The sequence below is a fragment of the Heterocephalus glaber genome, unplaced genomic scaffold (genome assembly GCF_053883595.1).
Source record: "Heterocephalus glaber isolate CG9 unplaced genomic scaffold, H.glaber_assembly_v1.0 deba00001593, whole genome shotgun sequence".
Taxonomy (NCBI): domain Eukaryota; kingdom Metazoa; phylum Chordata; class Mammalia; order Rodentia; family Bathyergidae; genus Heterocephalus; species Heterocephalus glaber.
This window is the reverse complement of record NW_028258368.1, coordinates 6,559,936-6,575,070: the sequence shown is the minus strand read 5'-3', so window position 1 is coordinate 6,575,070 and position 15,135 is coordinate 6,559,936. Positions and strand designations below refer to the sequence as shown.

Genomic DNA, 15,135 nt, shown 5'->3' with positions numbered 1-15,135 from the left:
AACTTTAGAAATTAGTTCTCTTTTTTTTTCAATTTTTTCCCTTTTTTTATTTTTAATTTTTGATACTGGGGATTGAACTCAGGTCCTTGTGCTTGTGAGGCAGGCAATGGAACCACTGAGCTAAATCCCTGGCCCTAGTTCTCTTTTTTTAAGATTTATGTTTTGGGCTGGGGATTTAGCTCCGTGGTTTCGCCACCTGCTGCGCAAGCGCAAGGACCAGAGTTCGATCCCCGGTACCAAAAAAAAAAAAAAAAGAAAAGAAAAAAGATTTATGTTTTTAGGAAAGAACATTTAATGGAAACTTCCATTGCTAGTTTTAAAAAGCAGAAATACAAACACTACTTTGGTAGGAAATGAAACTCTTAACAAGACTTAAATACACTTCCAGTATTGTTTTTCAGTAAGATACCTTTCACAACCTTAAATAACATCGAAATCTGATAGAATCTGATACTCTGTTCTGCTGTAAATTGGAGAAAATGGTGTTGTTTCCTCCCTTAAGGAGTTGCTCTTCTCCAGAAAAAAGCAACACCTTGGTGGTGGAGGCTAGTAATGGTCAATTTCAGCTAGTAGTGTCAGTTTCAGCTAGTTGCTTCCTTTGGTTAACAAGGTGCTTCATGCTACACAGTACAAATGGTGTTTAGAGTTGTCAGTGATTTGTGCCATGATTTTTACTTCTAATTTTTTTTTTTTTACTTCCTTACAGATCAGAGGTCCACCATCAAAACACCAAAGATTCAAGACACAGAAGATGATGAGGGGGCTCAGTGGAATTGCACTGCTTGTACTTTTTTGAACCATCCAGCCTTAATCCGCTGTGAACAGTGTGAGATGCCACGGCATTTCTGAGCCAGAAAGCCCTATGTCTTCTCTAAAACCACATCTAAAGTTCAAGAAACCAATCTGTCATCGGGGAAAAGTTTCACTGCTACATAGGATTTTGTCAGATTGAAGGTGTGATGAGATGGTGTTGTGCTAATGTTAAATGTCAGTCCACAGAGCTAATAATACCTCAGTATAATGTCATGGGCAGTTTAAATTCATCACATGAAAGGTAATCTGCTGAAAGACTTGGTTGCCTGCTGCCTAACCATGTACAGTGTTACCAGTATCCCATTAATGGATAATTCTCACTATGTTAATGCCTAGGTGTTCCCAGTACTTTTTTTTCCCCTTCTTGTCACTACTGAATTTTGACAGGAGGAAAGAATGGAACAGTAGCTTTTTTTTTTTTAAAGCTTTCAGTGAAACACTACATACACGAAAAGAAGGAACAAGGTTAACTATTTAAAAACTGTTTGCCTCTACAAAGTGCCAATGGATAGGGGAAGAACTTCACAAATCTGTGGTACTCTTGGCCTTGTGTTTGTCTTCCCTGAAAATGTCTCTGTGAAGCCAGCATCTAGGATCTGAAGGTGAAAGGAGAGCAGCATGCATTGTTTGTACAAACATGCAGTGAAATACCCCAAAGCTTTTCCTACTGTACAGATCTCTCAAGTCGCTTTAAGTGATTTATTATTTTCTTATATTTCTGTATGTATAGTGTAATAGCCTTTTGTTAACTAATTCTTTTTTCTTTTTAGCGATTAAGCACGATCATGTCCCTTTTTAAGCCTTACCTGAAAGAAGCAATGCCATAAAAATTTTAAAAAGCATTAATGAAATGAAACTATGCACAAAATAACTTTCCTCTACGTATTTTGTACTTTGCCCTCATGGGTGCCAATGTTCTGTGAAGATATACAAATGCTGCACAATGAATTGCAGAAAATATTATAAGAATTATGTGGGTAGATCACACTATATACTGATTTGAGCAGTGACTTGAGCAGTGGGTGGCACAACACAGTGTCTTGTCTTCCATAAGGAAGCTTAAAAGATATTTTAACCCACTAACAGGGCTTGCTTCATCTGCTTGGTGTCCCACAGAATTTTCATGAGAGATTTATTTTTGGGAAAGTACAGTTTCAAAACCAGCAACATCAGCAGTACCAACAGCCCTTTTTTTTTTTTTTTTTTTGGAAAGAAGTTTAAATGCTTTACTGTTGGGACAATCTGTTTCTAAACCTGACTTGGTGGCAGTATCATGTGTATTTATAAAACAAGGCTAGTCATATGTAGGACAACTGAAGAAAAGCTGGAAAAAAAAGAAAAACAAGCAAACTTGAACACTGAAGCAACCTCAAGCATCTCTTTATGTTGATGATATATTTTTATAAGGAAAATAAATATTCAGATGATCAGGAATGTATATAAATGAAATCAAGAAAAAACAGTATGCATTTAAAAAGAATTATGAAATTATATATCAGTGCTTAGAATGGGGCTACGGGAAGTGCTGAAATACAGCAAAAGGTAGGAAATAATGTAGACTGTCACCCACTGTAAATGTTTGCAAGTGGCTGTGTTTTAAATAAACAGGATTATTACAGGTGATCTCTATAAGTGTCAGAGCCTTGGCTTCCAGGCTTTGCATTATGTATATGAAAAGAAATAATGACAATCCTAGATAATTAGACATAAACCCAAGCCCTTACATTTGATACATTTTGTTTTTAAAATAGACCTTGTTTTTCAGCTTCATCTGCAGTTCTATGTGAAGATTGACAAATCAGTTTTTACTTGTTTTATTAATAAAACGTAATTTGGATATCTGAGTTGATGGTTTTGTGATTTAGCTGGGTAAACTATCTTTGTAACAGATAAGTTATTTATAAAAATTAAAAAACTTATATTCTAATGTGGATTTTGTGGCTTGTTTTTAAAATTTGTAGGGCAGGAAATAATTTGTATCCCAGCAAAACATTTAATTGTTAATTGATATCAGGAAAAGAAATCATTCTCTAGAATCTTTTCATGACATCATGGCATATTGGACTATTTTTATCAGTTTCTCCAGATTTCATTTTAACTGATGAAAAGTAACCAGATTTCAGCTAAACCAGAAAAGTGAATATTGTTTTTATTTCATTGTGTGCTATAACTTTCCTTCCATTTCTTTTTAAATTCTAAAAAAATTTGCCCCATTATGGAAAACAAACGTGATTTCTTGGGCTATTTAGCGTAGGTAGTCATTTAGCTATTATTCACACCCCATGTTGTGTAGGTGCTGAGGATGGTGGTGCTTCTTTTGAAGAGGACTTTCGTATTCACAGTTTTCAGAAAATTATGGCTCAGCATTTTTCTGAGCTTGAAAAGAATAAAATAGCATTTGCTGATCTCTGTGATTTAGCTGTAGAAAGGCCTGCTTTTAGTTGTCTTTTAAACCTACTAGTAAAGGATATTTGCCACGGAATATGAGGTGTGCATGGACATGGTGGTCAGGAGACTACCTTTGGGAATTACTGTAATAAAACAATGACACGTCTGAGAACATCATGGCAACATGAACTTCTAAGTGTTTCTTGTCATTCATTATTCTCAGTGCTAACATTCTCTGTTCAGAGGAGTAGGGGAATTGTTTGTTCATATAAACTGGATTTTGCAAGAAAACTCACATTAGAATATCAGCTAGTAATTCCTATCATTACTAATATACAGAGATGCTGTTATATTCCAAGTTTTTTATGAACAAAATACAAAAGTTTATTTTTCTTTTAAAGACTCCATTTACTTTTCTAAGTGACCAACCAGAATCAGTCTATAGGCTGAAATTTATATCGGGGAATTGAAATCAGGCTGAAAAGTCAACAGTCCCAAAACTACAATAGCATCAATGCACTTATAAATAGCAAAATTAACTGATATTTCATCAGTTTCCTCTATTCCAATTTAATGTCAATGGCAAATTCTAGGAGCAGTGATAGGTTTAAGAGATGAGCAGTGTAAGATGCAGTATACAGGCCACGAATGATTGAAGTTGACTGTATTAGTCTAGAAAATAATATTAAATGTATTGGCACCAAAGGCTATTCCAGATTTAACATCTGTATGCTGGGTATTAACATAGTTTCCCGTTGAATATTACAAAATACTATATGACAAGTGAACATGCAGTACCTTTGAACCCAGTTTTTTCAAGGTATGATTTTCTGTCCATTTTACTTGAAGTGACTTCACTGTATTTTAATTTTTATTGCTTCCATCTGAAAATACAGTTAGGCACTGGAAAGAAAGTCTCTTCTCTAAAGAAAACATTTTTTCCAGCTTGGTATTTGTTAAATTAGGTCTTTTTCCCCTAGGGTGTACAGTAGACTGGTTTGGGAGGTTAAACGCACCTCACAGAAGTGTTGTAAAGATTAGAGTGAAATGCTGAGCCAACCCCTTCTCTCTCTGTATTAACCTGAAACACTGCATCATGGTTTTGTATGAACAGGTTTTGAGGCATTTTTCTCCAGCAGTGTTAATTAACAGGTAAGTTTGCTATTTATTTTTCTGAATTGTTTTAGGGACATCTCAGTGGAATAGAATTTGGTATTTCAATCACTTAATAGCTGAGTTTCCCCCCTTGTTAATGTCCAAGGTGGGTTGCTTTGCAAAGATTATAAAAATGTCAAAGGCTAACCCAAAGATCAGTATGTTTACATTTCTGTTGCTTGTCCAGCTATCTAAAGAATGTACATTTTATGATGGAGTACAACAAATTATTTCTCCAGGAAAATAAATGCTTTATTGGAAGGACCTAAAGCTAGTGTTTGCACATCTGTATGTTTGTGTTACGTCTAAATTGACCCAAGGTTACTGACTTCCTCTTTCAGCTACATAATACAGTACAGAACCATTATAACTTAACTGATTTTTGTTCCCAAAATGTTACGGATCCTCATGGCACAATAAACACATACTTGAGTATCTTCACCATTAGTAGCCCTGTCCCTATTTACACTGATTGATTCTCCTACCTCCAGGTTTTTTAAACTCTTTATTGCACATTGCGGCAGTGTTATAATACATTACAGAGGAAACACCACATCCACACTCTTGTCCAGAAATCTTCCTTCTTTGTTCACTGGGCTTGCTTTACCTACCCCTGCAGGATTACTTTCCAACAGAATACTTAGAACTAAATCGGCCTAATCACTTCCTTTCATAGGCCTTACATGTCCCAACCACTGTACTTTTTGCTCACTCCATTTTCCCTGTCTCCTTAAATTTAATTTTTCGAGGATCCAGTCAAAGGTCAAGATCATGAGACCTGTCCAAACTGCACCTTCTCTGATAGCACTTGTGATATTTTCTGCCCGCCTGACTTTCCTTGCTGCTTTGGCCCACACACACATAGGTACATATATATCCTGACAAGGTAGGTGTCCTCCTCTTGTGTCCCTACAGTAAATACTTATGCATAGTCAGAGGTCACTAACTGGTGATAATGACTTAACTTTAAGGCTGAGTAATTTCTGACATTCAAGCCAGAGGTACAGCCAGTTTGAGCTTCATATGTTTTCTCACAGGACTGATATTACAAGTGATGGATCCCAGGCTAGACTAATTACAATGTTTTGCATTTGAAGTACTGAAAGTGCAGTATTCTTGGGATACATAAATGTAACAAGAAATAATGTTCTTTCTTGTCTTCTCTGCTACAAGAGAATGGAGAAGTAGGTACTTGCGAGTATTCTGGAAAATTCAGAAATTGGTGTTTGAAATTGAGGTCCCTGATTCTGTTAGTTGTTTGACTTCAATACTTAAAGTTTGTCTTTTCTTGGATACAGGTGCTTGAAAGGCTTATTATTCTTGGACATGATTTAGGGGTATTTTTGTTGTTGTTATTTGTTTTACTCAAATTGAAGTGGAGAAGGAGAGGGGAAAAATTTTTGGAAAGAAGAAATTTGAATGCAGTGTCTAATAGCCCTGTCTTCCTCTTTCCCAAGAAAAGTGGAAAGGCAGGCTCTGAGCAAAAGAATAATTAAATGCAGGGACTATTTGTAAATTGGAGCCACATAACCAAGACACTACCTGAATAATGAGTGACATGAAACAAGCTGCATTTTTATTACATGAGTTGGCTTGAAGTCTACTACCTTTTAATAGAAGTTTTTAATAAAAGTCTTTTACATGACCTTTCATTGAAGTGCCAGACTCCTTTAGTAATAGAACAGCATGTACACATTAGACATTTAATTTATAAATCCAAGCATCCAAACTGCTAAGCTAATGGGAAGCAATCTATACAATTTTGTTCCAGTTGGTGATTGCTAGTTGATTTTTGTTTACGATCTCAAAGCATCCCAAAATGTAAATGATCTTAATGTCAAAAGGGAAGAACAGCAAAGTTTTTAAGACTTGTTTTCTATATTCTATTAACCAGTCATCTTTTCTTCTGTTCAGTCATTAATACAGGTAATTACTGGCTTTGCTTTTCAAAAACACATGGCTCCCAAATTCTAAGGAATCTCTGAACACCTTAGACTAGCTGTCCTTTTTGTCCCTGATCATATGTATGTGTTGTGACATCTAAACTCCACTTTGTGCAGTGCAGAAATCTTGAAACCTGTTCTAGAGTTGTCAGGCATTCATTTTCACAGCATCCATCCACCCATGAACAAAAGGGTTCATTACTGTAATAAGTCTCATTGACTATTCTCAGTTTTCTACACGCATGAGGCTGAGGATCTAAGGGGGAAATCCCTTTCATTATCAAAGAATAATTTAGAAACATTTTAGCATTCTCTAGACAGAACAACTACTTTCTTCCTTCATATAATCTGTTCTCCATTCTTTGGAGGCCAACTTCCTCTCCCACATTTTATAAATTATGATTAAATGTGAGACCTTCGGCACTACAATTAGCATTGGGAAAACTGGCTGCTGCATATTTTGGAACTTGCAAGTGATATGTGTTTTGACTCCAAGCTAGGAGTGTATCCGTTTTTCTACCATGGTGTTCATCAAATAGTGGCCTGCCCAAGCATTCAGAGGGATGTCATGTGTCCGTGTTGACCTTTCATTCAACATGCTTACTTGGGTTTTTGCTTTTTTAATCTTTTTTTTTAATTGATGCTTTTACTTAATGGTTATGCTATTTTATAGAATTACTTTTCTATTATTTTAATTATTTTCTCTTTTAATGTGAACATTCCATCCTGAGTCAATCCCTTTCAACACACAGAACATTGACTCACTAAGTCTTAATGTGAACAGTATTGGTGGTTCTAGCCTCAGGAACAACTAATTTGGTGCTGCAGTCAATGCAGACCAGCTCTGCCCTGAACAAGTCTTTACTAAGATGCTCACCTAAGTGGTCCAAACCACATTTGCCTAGATGGATATTGAGCATGTGAAGTAGAAGTAGCCACCACACTTCCCACTATTTCTCAAAGATAATCAGATTGACTCAAGATTTACTTCAATTGGATAACCGTTTAGGGTTTTTAATATGATTTATCCTGCAGGTACTCACTATGTTAGGTACTGTTCTAAATGGCTCATAAATATTGATTCATGTAACTTCAAAACAACCTAAAGAGGTGGATGATATCTATCCATGTTTTTACTGTTGTAAGGAGAGGTCTGATACCTTGCTTGAGGTCACATACCCAATAAGGGTCAGAGCCAGAATTCAACATCACATCTGGTTCCAGTCATGATTCTAACCACTACAAAGTGCTATCTGAAGACTCTCAGAAGGAACTGCCAACTGACTTTTATTCCCATTTCTTTTAGGGGAATCTCTGATCATCAACTCAATCTGCAGAATCATTTTTTAACATTGTCGACTTTTGTTACTTTCTACTTTGCCCTACCCCATTATGTATGAGAACAGGGTCTCTTGATTTTGTTCACAACTGTATACCCTGTGCCCTTTATGCATTTGACACATAGAAAGTAGGCAACAAAGTTTAAGTTTCTTCAGAAATTTTGTAATGTCTATTTTTTATTTTCTTTCAAATGTTCCTCAATATCACAGTCTTCTCCTAGGGCAGACTGTGCTTGATAACCTGATGCCACCTTAGAACTTGGAAAAGGGAAAGAAGCATGCAAGTGCAGCCAGCCATTATTCACAAATTCCATATAATTTGTGGCTCTGCCTGCTCACTAAAAATGTTCAAGGCACTTTCATTCATGGACATGTCATTCATGGACATGTATAGAGTAGTGACAAGTTTGAATCACCCAATGCTCTTGTTTTCCAAACAATGCCTCTCGCACAGGGAAGGGTTCTGAGTCTGGGAGCACTGTTGCAGAGACCAGGAGAAGGCTGGGTGCTCGTGACTTCTCATCTCAGCAGAGACCCTATACACCCAGTTGTCTCTGCCCTACTCAGAGGCATTTAGAATAAGTGTGGCAGCACATAGATACTGCCATCTATCTATGCCTCTAAGGATGAATGGAGCAAGCTGTCTGGTGAATCCCAGAATGTTGGCCTGAATAATCTGGACTTGCCCTCAGTCTATATAAGTGAGAACTTTGGCAAACCACCCAAATTTTTTTCCTGCACTCTCATTCCTAGGTACAGAAAAAAATTGAGTTTTTTTTATTAATACATGTTTGCAGTACATAATGATTATATCCCTTGTAGAGAGTTGGTACATGTACATGACACATCTTAGTTTTTTCAACCCCTCTCCCTCCATCTCTGGATCCCCTTTCCATTTGAGAAAGATCTATCTCCCTACTTTGTATTTTGTTTTTTATTTTGCTCTTTACTTATATTTTGAGTTTCTCATAACAGAGAAATCATGCAAGAAAAACCTGAGATACTGAGTGTGATCCAATCCCACCACTGACAACCTTGCCCTGACAACTCATCTCTAGCCATGACCTCCAGACTGCCCTAAACAACTTCTACAAGAACAGAGGCCAAGAAGGAGAGCTCTGGACTAAGAGATATTTACAGCCCTCCTTGGGTGGCATCCAACAATGGAAGTCTAGGGGAAATAATTGTCTCCACCATAAATAACCCCATAAGGAGGAATATTGGACTTGTGTGTGTTACTGCTTTTGCTTCTATGGTGTTCTACTTTGTTTTGTCACATTTTCCCACATCAAGTGTTTTGTAGGGTTTTGTTTGTTGGTTCATTGATTGAATTCCCTCTCCTTGTCCTCTTACCTTCCAGTTACTTTCCCTTTCCTTCTCATACACATTTATGTATCTCCTCCCCCACTCCTTTTTTGGGGTGTTTTTTTTTTTTTTTGGTGCCAGGGATCAAACTCAGGCCCTTGCTCTTGCACAGCAGGCAGCGAAACCACTGAGCTAAATCCCCAGCCCCCTCCCCCCTTTTTGTATGTAAATATCTTTGAGTCCTCTTTGTTGTCTGTTTTTGTTTTGTTCTGTTTTGTTTTTGTTTCCATGACCTCTCAACCTGTTCTACATTATTACTCTCCCTTCTTTTCCTGGTTTACTGAAACAGTAGAGAACTTTTTAATCACTTACCAGTCCTATTATTTAAATACAGGATGACCAAAAATTTCATTTTTTGTTGCTTTTTATAAGATTATTTAACAGGAATATGAAAACAATTTTATCAAATTTATTTAATACAAGAATCAAATGGTTGAAATGACACCTGCCTGAGTGATGCTCAGGATAGTCAGTATGTAAACAATGTGCTGCCCAAGTGATGCTTGAGGTAAACCATTAAATGATTAAATAAGTTTTAAATTATATATCGACATGTAGTCTGTTCCTTAGATGTTTATTTGTAGTTATAATTGCACAACAGTGCTAGGGATTGAACCTGCTGATACATTGAAGAGGTTGAGTAGGTGCTTTCATGCTAAGGGACATCGAAAAAAGCCACTTACTGAAAGGACCTCCACACAGTAGTGGTAGAGATATCCCTCCAAACTGATCTGCAAAGCACAAGAATAGTGAGAAAAGGCAACAAGATGCTTCCAAAAATTCCTAACTCCTCAAAAGCTGATTCCACTGATATTGAAGTGGATGACTTTCCAAAGACATTTTTTAAACTGATAGTTAAAATGATGAATGAGCTAAAGGAAGATAGAAATAAGCAGTTGAATTGCTTAAGGAAAACAATGAAATATGAAAGCCCACTTCACTAAAGAGGTAGAGGTTCTGAAAAAGAACCAAATAGAAATCCTGGAAAAGCTTAACTAAATGAACAACTCAAAAGAAAGTCTGAGAAAGAAGAAATATTATCAAGGCTTGAAAGCAAAGTGGATTTGCTAGAATATTCAGAATTTAAAAAAAAAATAAGTCCAATAACAATATTCGAGTTCTTGGACAGCCTCAAAAGACCAAGTTTAAGATCTATCAGCTTCAAGGAAGATGACAATGTACAGGCTCATGGACTGGAAAATCTTTTCACTGAAATTATAGCAGAAAATTTCTCAAGTCTGGGGAATGAGATGGATATCCAGGTGCTGGAGCCATTTAGAACCCAAATAGACATGAACAGAGAAGAAACTTTCCATCACATATCACAGTCAAATCACCAAAAATGCAGATGAAAGAATATTGAAAGCTATTGGAAACACCACAACATAATGCCAGTCTTATCAGAGTAAGAACAGATTTCTCCAGAGAAACTCTAAAAGCAAAGAGGGCTTGAAACAATGTATTTCAACACCTGGGGAAAATAATTGCCAGCCTAGATTACTATATCCTAAAGAAATTCATGAGCACTAAGCCACAACTGTAGAAAATACGGAACTCTTAAACACAGAGGAAGGACATAATCACAACCATAAGACCAAGGGAAAGAATAAATCTTACTAAAAGAATGAGAATCAGGAATGAATCAGAAGACATAGGTGTAGGCAAAGACTATGAACAAAATCCTGATCACAGGAAATATCACAAAGAATTAACAACAGGGATCTCATCATATTAAAAAGCTCTTGCACACCAAAAGAAATCACCAACAGAGTGAAGAGACAACCCACAGTGTGAGAAGAAAAGTTTTGCCAGCTACTCCTCAAAGGACTGATGTCTACAATATATACAGAACTCAAGGGTGGCCCTGCCCCTTTGGTGCAGTGAAGCACCCACACACACCGCCTCTGGCCCAGTGCCAAGCCAGCATTTGGATCCACACCGCAGAGGGGCAGTGCATCAGAAAAGACATTAATCTGAGCTCCAGAAGATAGAACAGAAGTGAACAAGAGAGAGGGCCTCTCCGAGGCTCCTAGATGAAAATTGAAGCCCACTGGAAAAGTGAAGAAAATCTCTGCAATAAAGGCACACCAGACCATTGTAATTGGTAAATTGGAGGGTTCACCCCCTCCCATCAGAACCTGGACTATCTTCAGGGGATGGGCAGCTGGAACCTGCAATAGAACCTTGCAGAGTTCAGGGCTGGGGATTTAGCTCAGTGGTTTTGCCACCTGCTGCGCAAGCACAAGGACCCGAGCTCAATCCCCAGTACCAAAAAAAAAAAAGAACTTGCAGAATTCAACCCAGCAGGAGGTCAGAGATCTCAACTTGGGCCTTGCAGGGAGAAATCAGCCTGAACCTCAGGGGACAGCTGCTGGCTTGCTGAGACTAATTGACTTAGATCTGCACACTCCTGCCCACAGCTGTCTATAGTGACAGCAGAGACATGCCCTGAAGGAGGCCCTTTATTTTTATTTTTTATCATCAAAGTAATTTTTTCTCTTATTTTTAATATTTTTTCTAATTTTTATCAATTCTTTTCACTTTTCAAATTTTTCCCTTATTTTCTCTTTTCTTTTTTTCTTTGCTTTCTTTCTTTCTTGCTCTCTCTCTCTCCCACCTTGTTCTTCATTTCTCTCCCTTTATGTTCCTGTTCCTGTCCTAATTTGAATTTCTTTTTTTCTTGCTTTTTCTTTTCTTTTTCTTTCTCTCGATTGTCATTGGTTTTAAAGGAAAGTGAATACAGTTTCCAGCCTCCCTATTGCTGTTAGGTTGTTCTGTTTTTGTGTTTGTTCTTTTGTTCTGTCTTCTCTTCAACAGCTTTCTAGACTTTGTGTGATCTTCCTCTGCCCTCTGGCCTCACTTCTAACATTTCCCAATCATACCTATCTATCCCTCCCTCCCCAACTTCTTCTAAGTCCCCATCCCAAAAGGTAAAGTTGCCATATTGAAGAGTTTATTCACTATAGACATATTTTGGGCTGGTCCTTGATTTTGATTTATTTACCATGTTTAACAGTAATAGATTACCACAAATTGTCATTTTCTAAACTGTGCTTGATGCTATTGTTGTGCTGATTGTATCACTTGGGCTAAGGTGTTGTGATTGATCAAATCAGTTGTCCTTCCTGGTATACTGAAAAGGTGATGGCCTACGAGTCATTAGAGACTCAAAACCTAAAGGCCAGGTATATGGGAAGACACTTCTGAGAAACAATCATTCCATAAAAGGTATAAGTACAAGCAACAAAGATACTTACAATAAGCAATGTTGAAGTATCAACCCAGGAATTGAACCAAAAACTACCAACAACAAAAATAAAAATGAGAAGGCACCTAAGAAAAACACAAAATCAGGCTACCACCTCACCAAAGGCCAATTCTGGGGGAAACAAGATGGAAAAGTCTGATAATCACCTGGACACCCTACACTGATGGCACAGGAAGTAACAAAACAAATGAAGCTCTAGAAAAATTCAAAAGGGAAATATTTTCCCAGATAACCACAGAGATGGTGAGCAGAATGAAAGACATGATTAGAGACTCTAGAACAGAAACAGATTTAAAAAAAAAAATAGATGACCTCAGGACCATGATGGAAACCATGAATGCCCAGCATAGGAAAGAAATGAAAACCATGAACACGCAACAATGAAAAGAAGTGGAATCCATGAAACAGATTCAAACAGATATCCAGGAGATTAAAAACTCTATTGAAAGTATTTGCAGCAGAATGAACAAATGTGAAGACAGAATACCAGATATAGAAGACAGGATTGCGGTCAGTGACCATGAAAAGAGAGATCTCATAAAAATAGTAAGGAACCATGTGAAATCAATCCAGCAGCTCCTACATGATGCAAAGAAGAATGATATAAGACTGATAGGAATCCATGAAAAATCAGGAGAAAGTACAAATGACATAAAAAAAAACCTGTTCACAGAATTAATGACAGAAAACTTCACAAACAGAGCAAAAGAATTTGACATAGGGATAAGTGAGGCATATAGGACTCCAACTAGCCATGAGAAAAAAAAATCTACACCTAGACATTTAATAATCAAGATCCCAGAAACCCAACAGAAGAACAAAATACTACAAGCAGTTAGAGAAAAGAAACAAATCACATACAAAGGGAAGCCCATCAGAATCACAGCAGGCTTTTCAACACAAACCCTCAATTCCAGGAGAGCCTAGAGTGAGGTATTTCAAGCCCAAAAAGAACACAACCTCCAACCTAGACTGGTGTATCCTGCAAAATTATCTTTCAACATGGATGGGGAAATAAGACACTTCCATGACAAAGAACACCTGAGAAATTTCATGAATACCAAACTAGCACTCCAAACAATTTTAAACAAAATCCTAGAAACAGAAAATGAAGGTCACAACCCCATAAGGCCCAACAGAGCAAATCCACCAGGCAAGGCAAGAAATTAAACAGAGAGGGGGGAAAATAAAAAATAAAAGAGCCAACAACAGGAAAATAACATGACAAGGATAAGCCAAAACATATCAGTTATAACCGTCAATGTTAATGGCCTCATCTCACCAATCAAAAGAAACAGACTGGCAGAATGGAGTAAGAAGGAAGATCCAACAATATGCTGTATACAAGAAACCCACTCAGTTCACAAAGCAATTCGTACAATGAAAGTAAAAAGATGGAAAACAGTTCTCCACATGATGAGCCTGGAAAAAACTGGGGGTAGCTATCTTATTTGCAGACAAAATAGATTTCAAACCAAAACTAAGAGAGACAAAGAAGGCCACTACATCCTTGTAAAGGGAACAATCCCAGAGGAAGAGATGACAATCATAAATATATAGGCACGAAATATGAATGCCCCCAACTATACAAAACAAATATTAATGGACATGAAAGACCAAATAAACACTATTACAATTGTAGTGGGGGACCTCAATACCCCACTGTCACAAATAGATCATATAGACAAAAAAATCAACAATGAAATAATAGAACTGAACCAAGCTTTTGAAGAAATGGACATAATAGATGTCTACAGAGTGTTCCCATAAAATCAGAATATACATTCTTTTCGGCTGCACAAGGGTCATTCTCCAAAATAGACCACATACTAGCTCAAAGAACATGTTTAAGTAAGTGCAAAGGAATTGAAGTTATCCCCTGTATATTATCAGATCATAGTGCAATTAAATTGGAGATCAATAGCATAAGAAATTGCAAGAACTGCACAAACACATGGAAATTGAATAACACCCTCCTGAACAACCAATGGGACATAGAGGAAATTAAAGAAGAAATTAAACAATTTCTACAATTAAATGATAATGACAATACAACATACAGGAATCTATGGGTCACAATGAAAGCAGTTCTATGAGGGAAATTCATAGCAGTAAATGCCCATACTAGGAAAACAGAGTGAGGTCAAATAAGCAACCTAATGCTGAACCATAATCTCCTAGAAAAAGAAGAGGAAGACAAACCCAAAGCTCATACAAGGGAGGAAATTATAAAGATCAGAATTGAAATCAATGCAATGGAGACTAAGAGATTGATACAAAAAAATCAATGAATCAAAGAGTTGGCTTTTTGGAAGAATAAATAAATTGATAAACCCTTATTAGCCAACCTTATCAAAAAAAAGGAAAGAAAAGGCTCAAATTCATGAAATTAGGAGCAAAAAAAGTAATCACAACAGATCCAGCAGAAATCCAGAGGATCATCGATACCTACTTTGAGAACCTGCACTCTAATAAAATGTAAAACACAGAAGAAATGGACAGATTCCTGGATACATATGAATTACCAAAGTTGAACAAAGAAGATATATAAAGTCTAAACCCCCCAATTACAATCAGTGAAATTAAAAATATAATTAAAACTTTACCAACAAAGAAAAGCCCAGGTCCTTATGGCTTCACTGCTGAATTCTACAAGACATTTAGAGATCTATTGCCACGACTCTTTAAATTCTTCAATAAAATCAAAAGGGAAGCAATACTTACAAATTCATTCCTGGAAGCAACTGTTACTTTGATTCCAAAACCAGGGAAAGACCCAACCCAAAAAGAGAACTACAGGCCAATCTCCCTAATGAACATAGACACAAAAAATCCTCAATAAGATGCTGGCAAACAGAATACA

At 36.9% G+C, this 15,135-nt stretch overlaps 1 protein-coding gene across 2 annotated transcripts in view; it reads left to right on the top strand.

Moving 5' to 3' along the window:
• Positions 1-4,626, top strand: part of Tab2 (TGF-beta activated kinase 1 (MAP3K7) binding protein 2) — an 84,053-nt gene extending 79,427 nt beyond the window's left edge. For both annotated transcript variants that reach the window (XM_087193466.1, XM_087193465.1), the window contains one exon: positions 707-4,626. In XM_087193466.1, the coding sequence (XP_087049592.1) occupies positions 707-849 (143 nt within the window). In that variant the 3' untranslated portion in view covers positions 850-4,626. The remainder of the gene's footprint in view (positions 1-706) is intronic.
• The last annotated feature ends 10,509 nt before the right edge of the window (positions 4,627-15,135 follow it).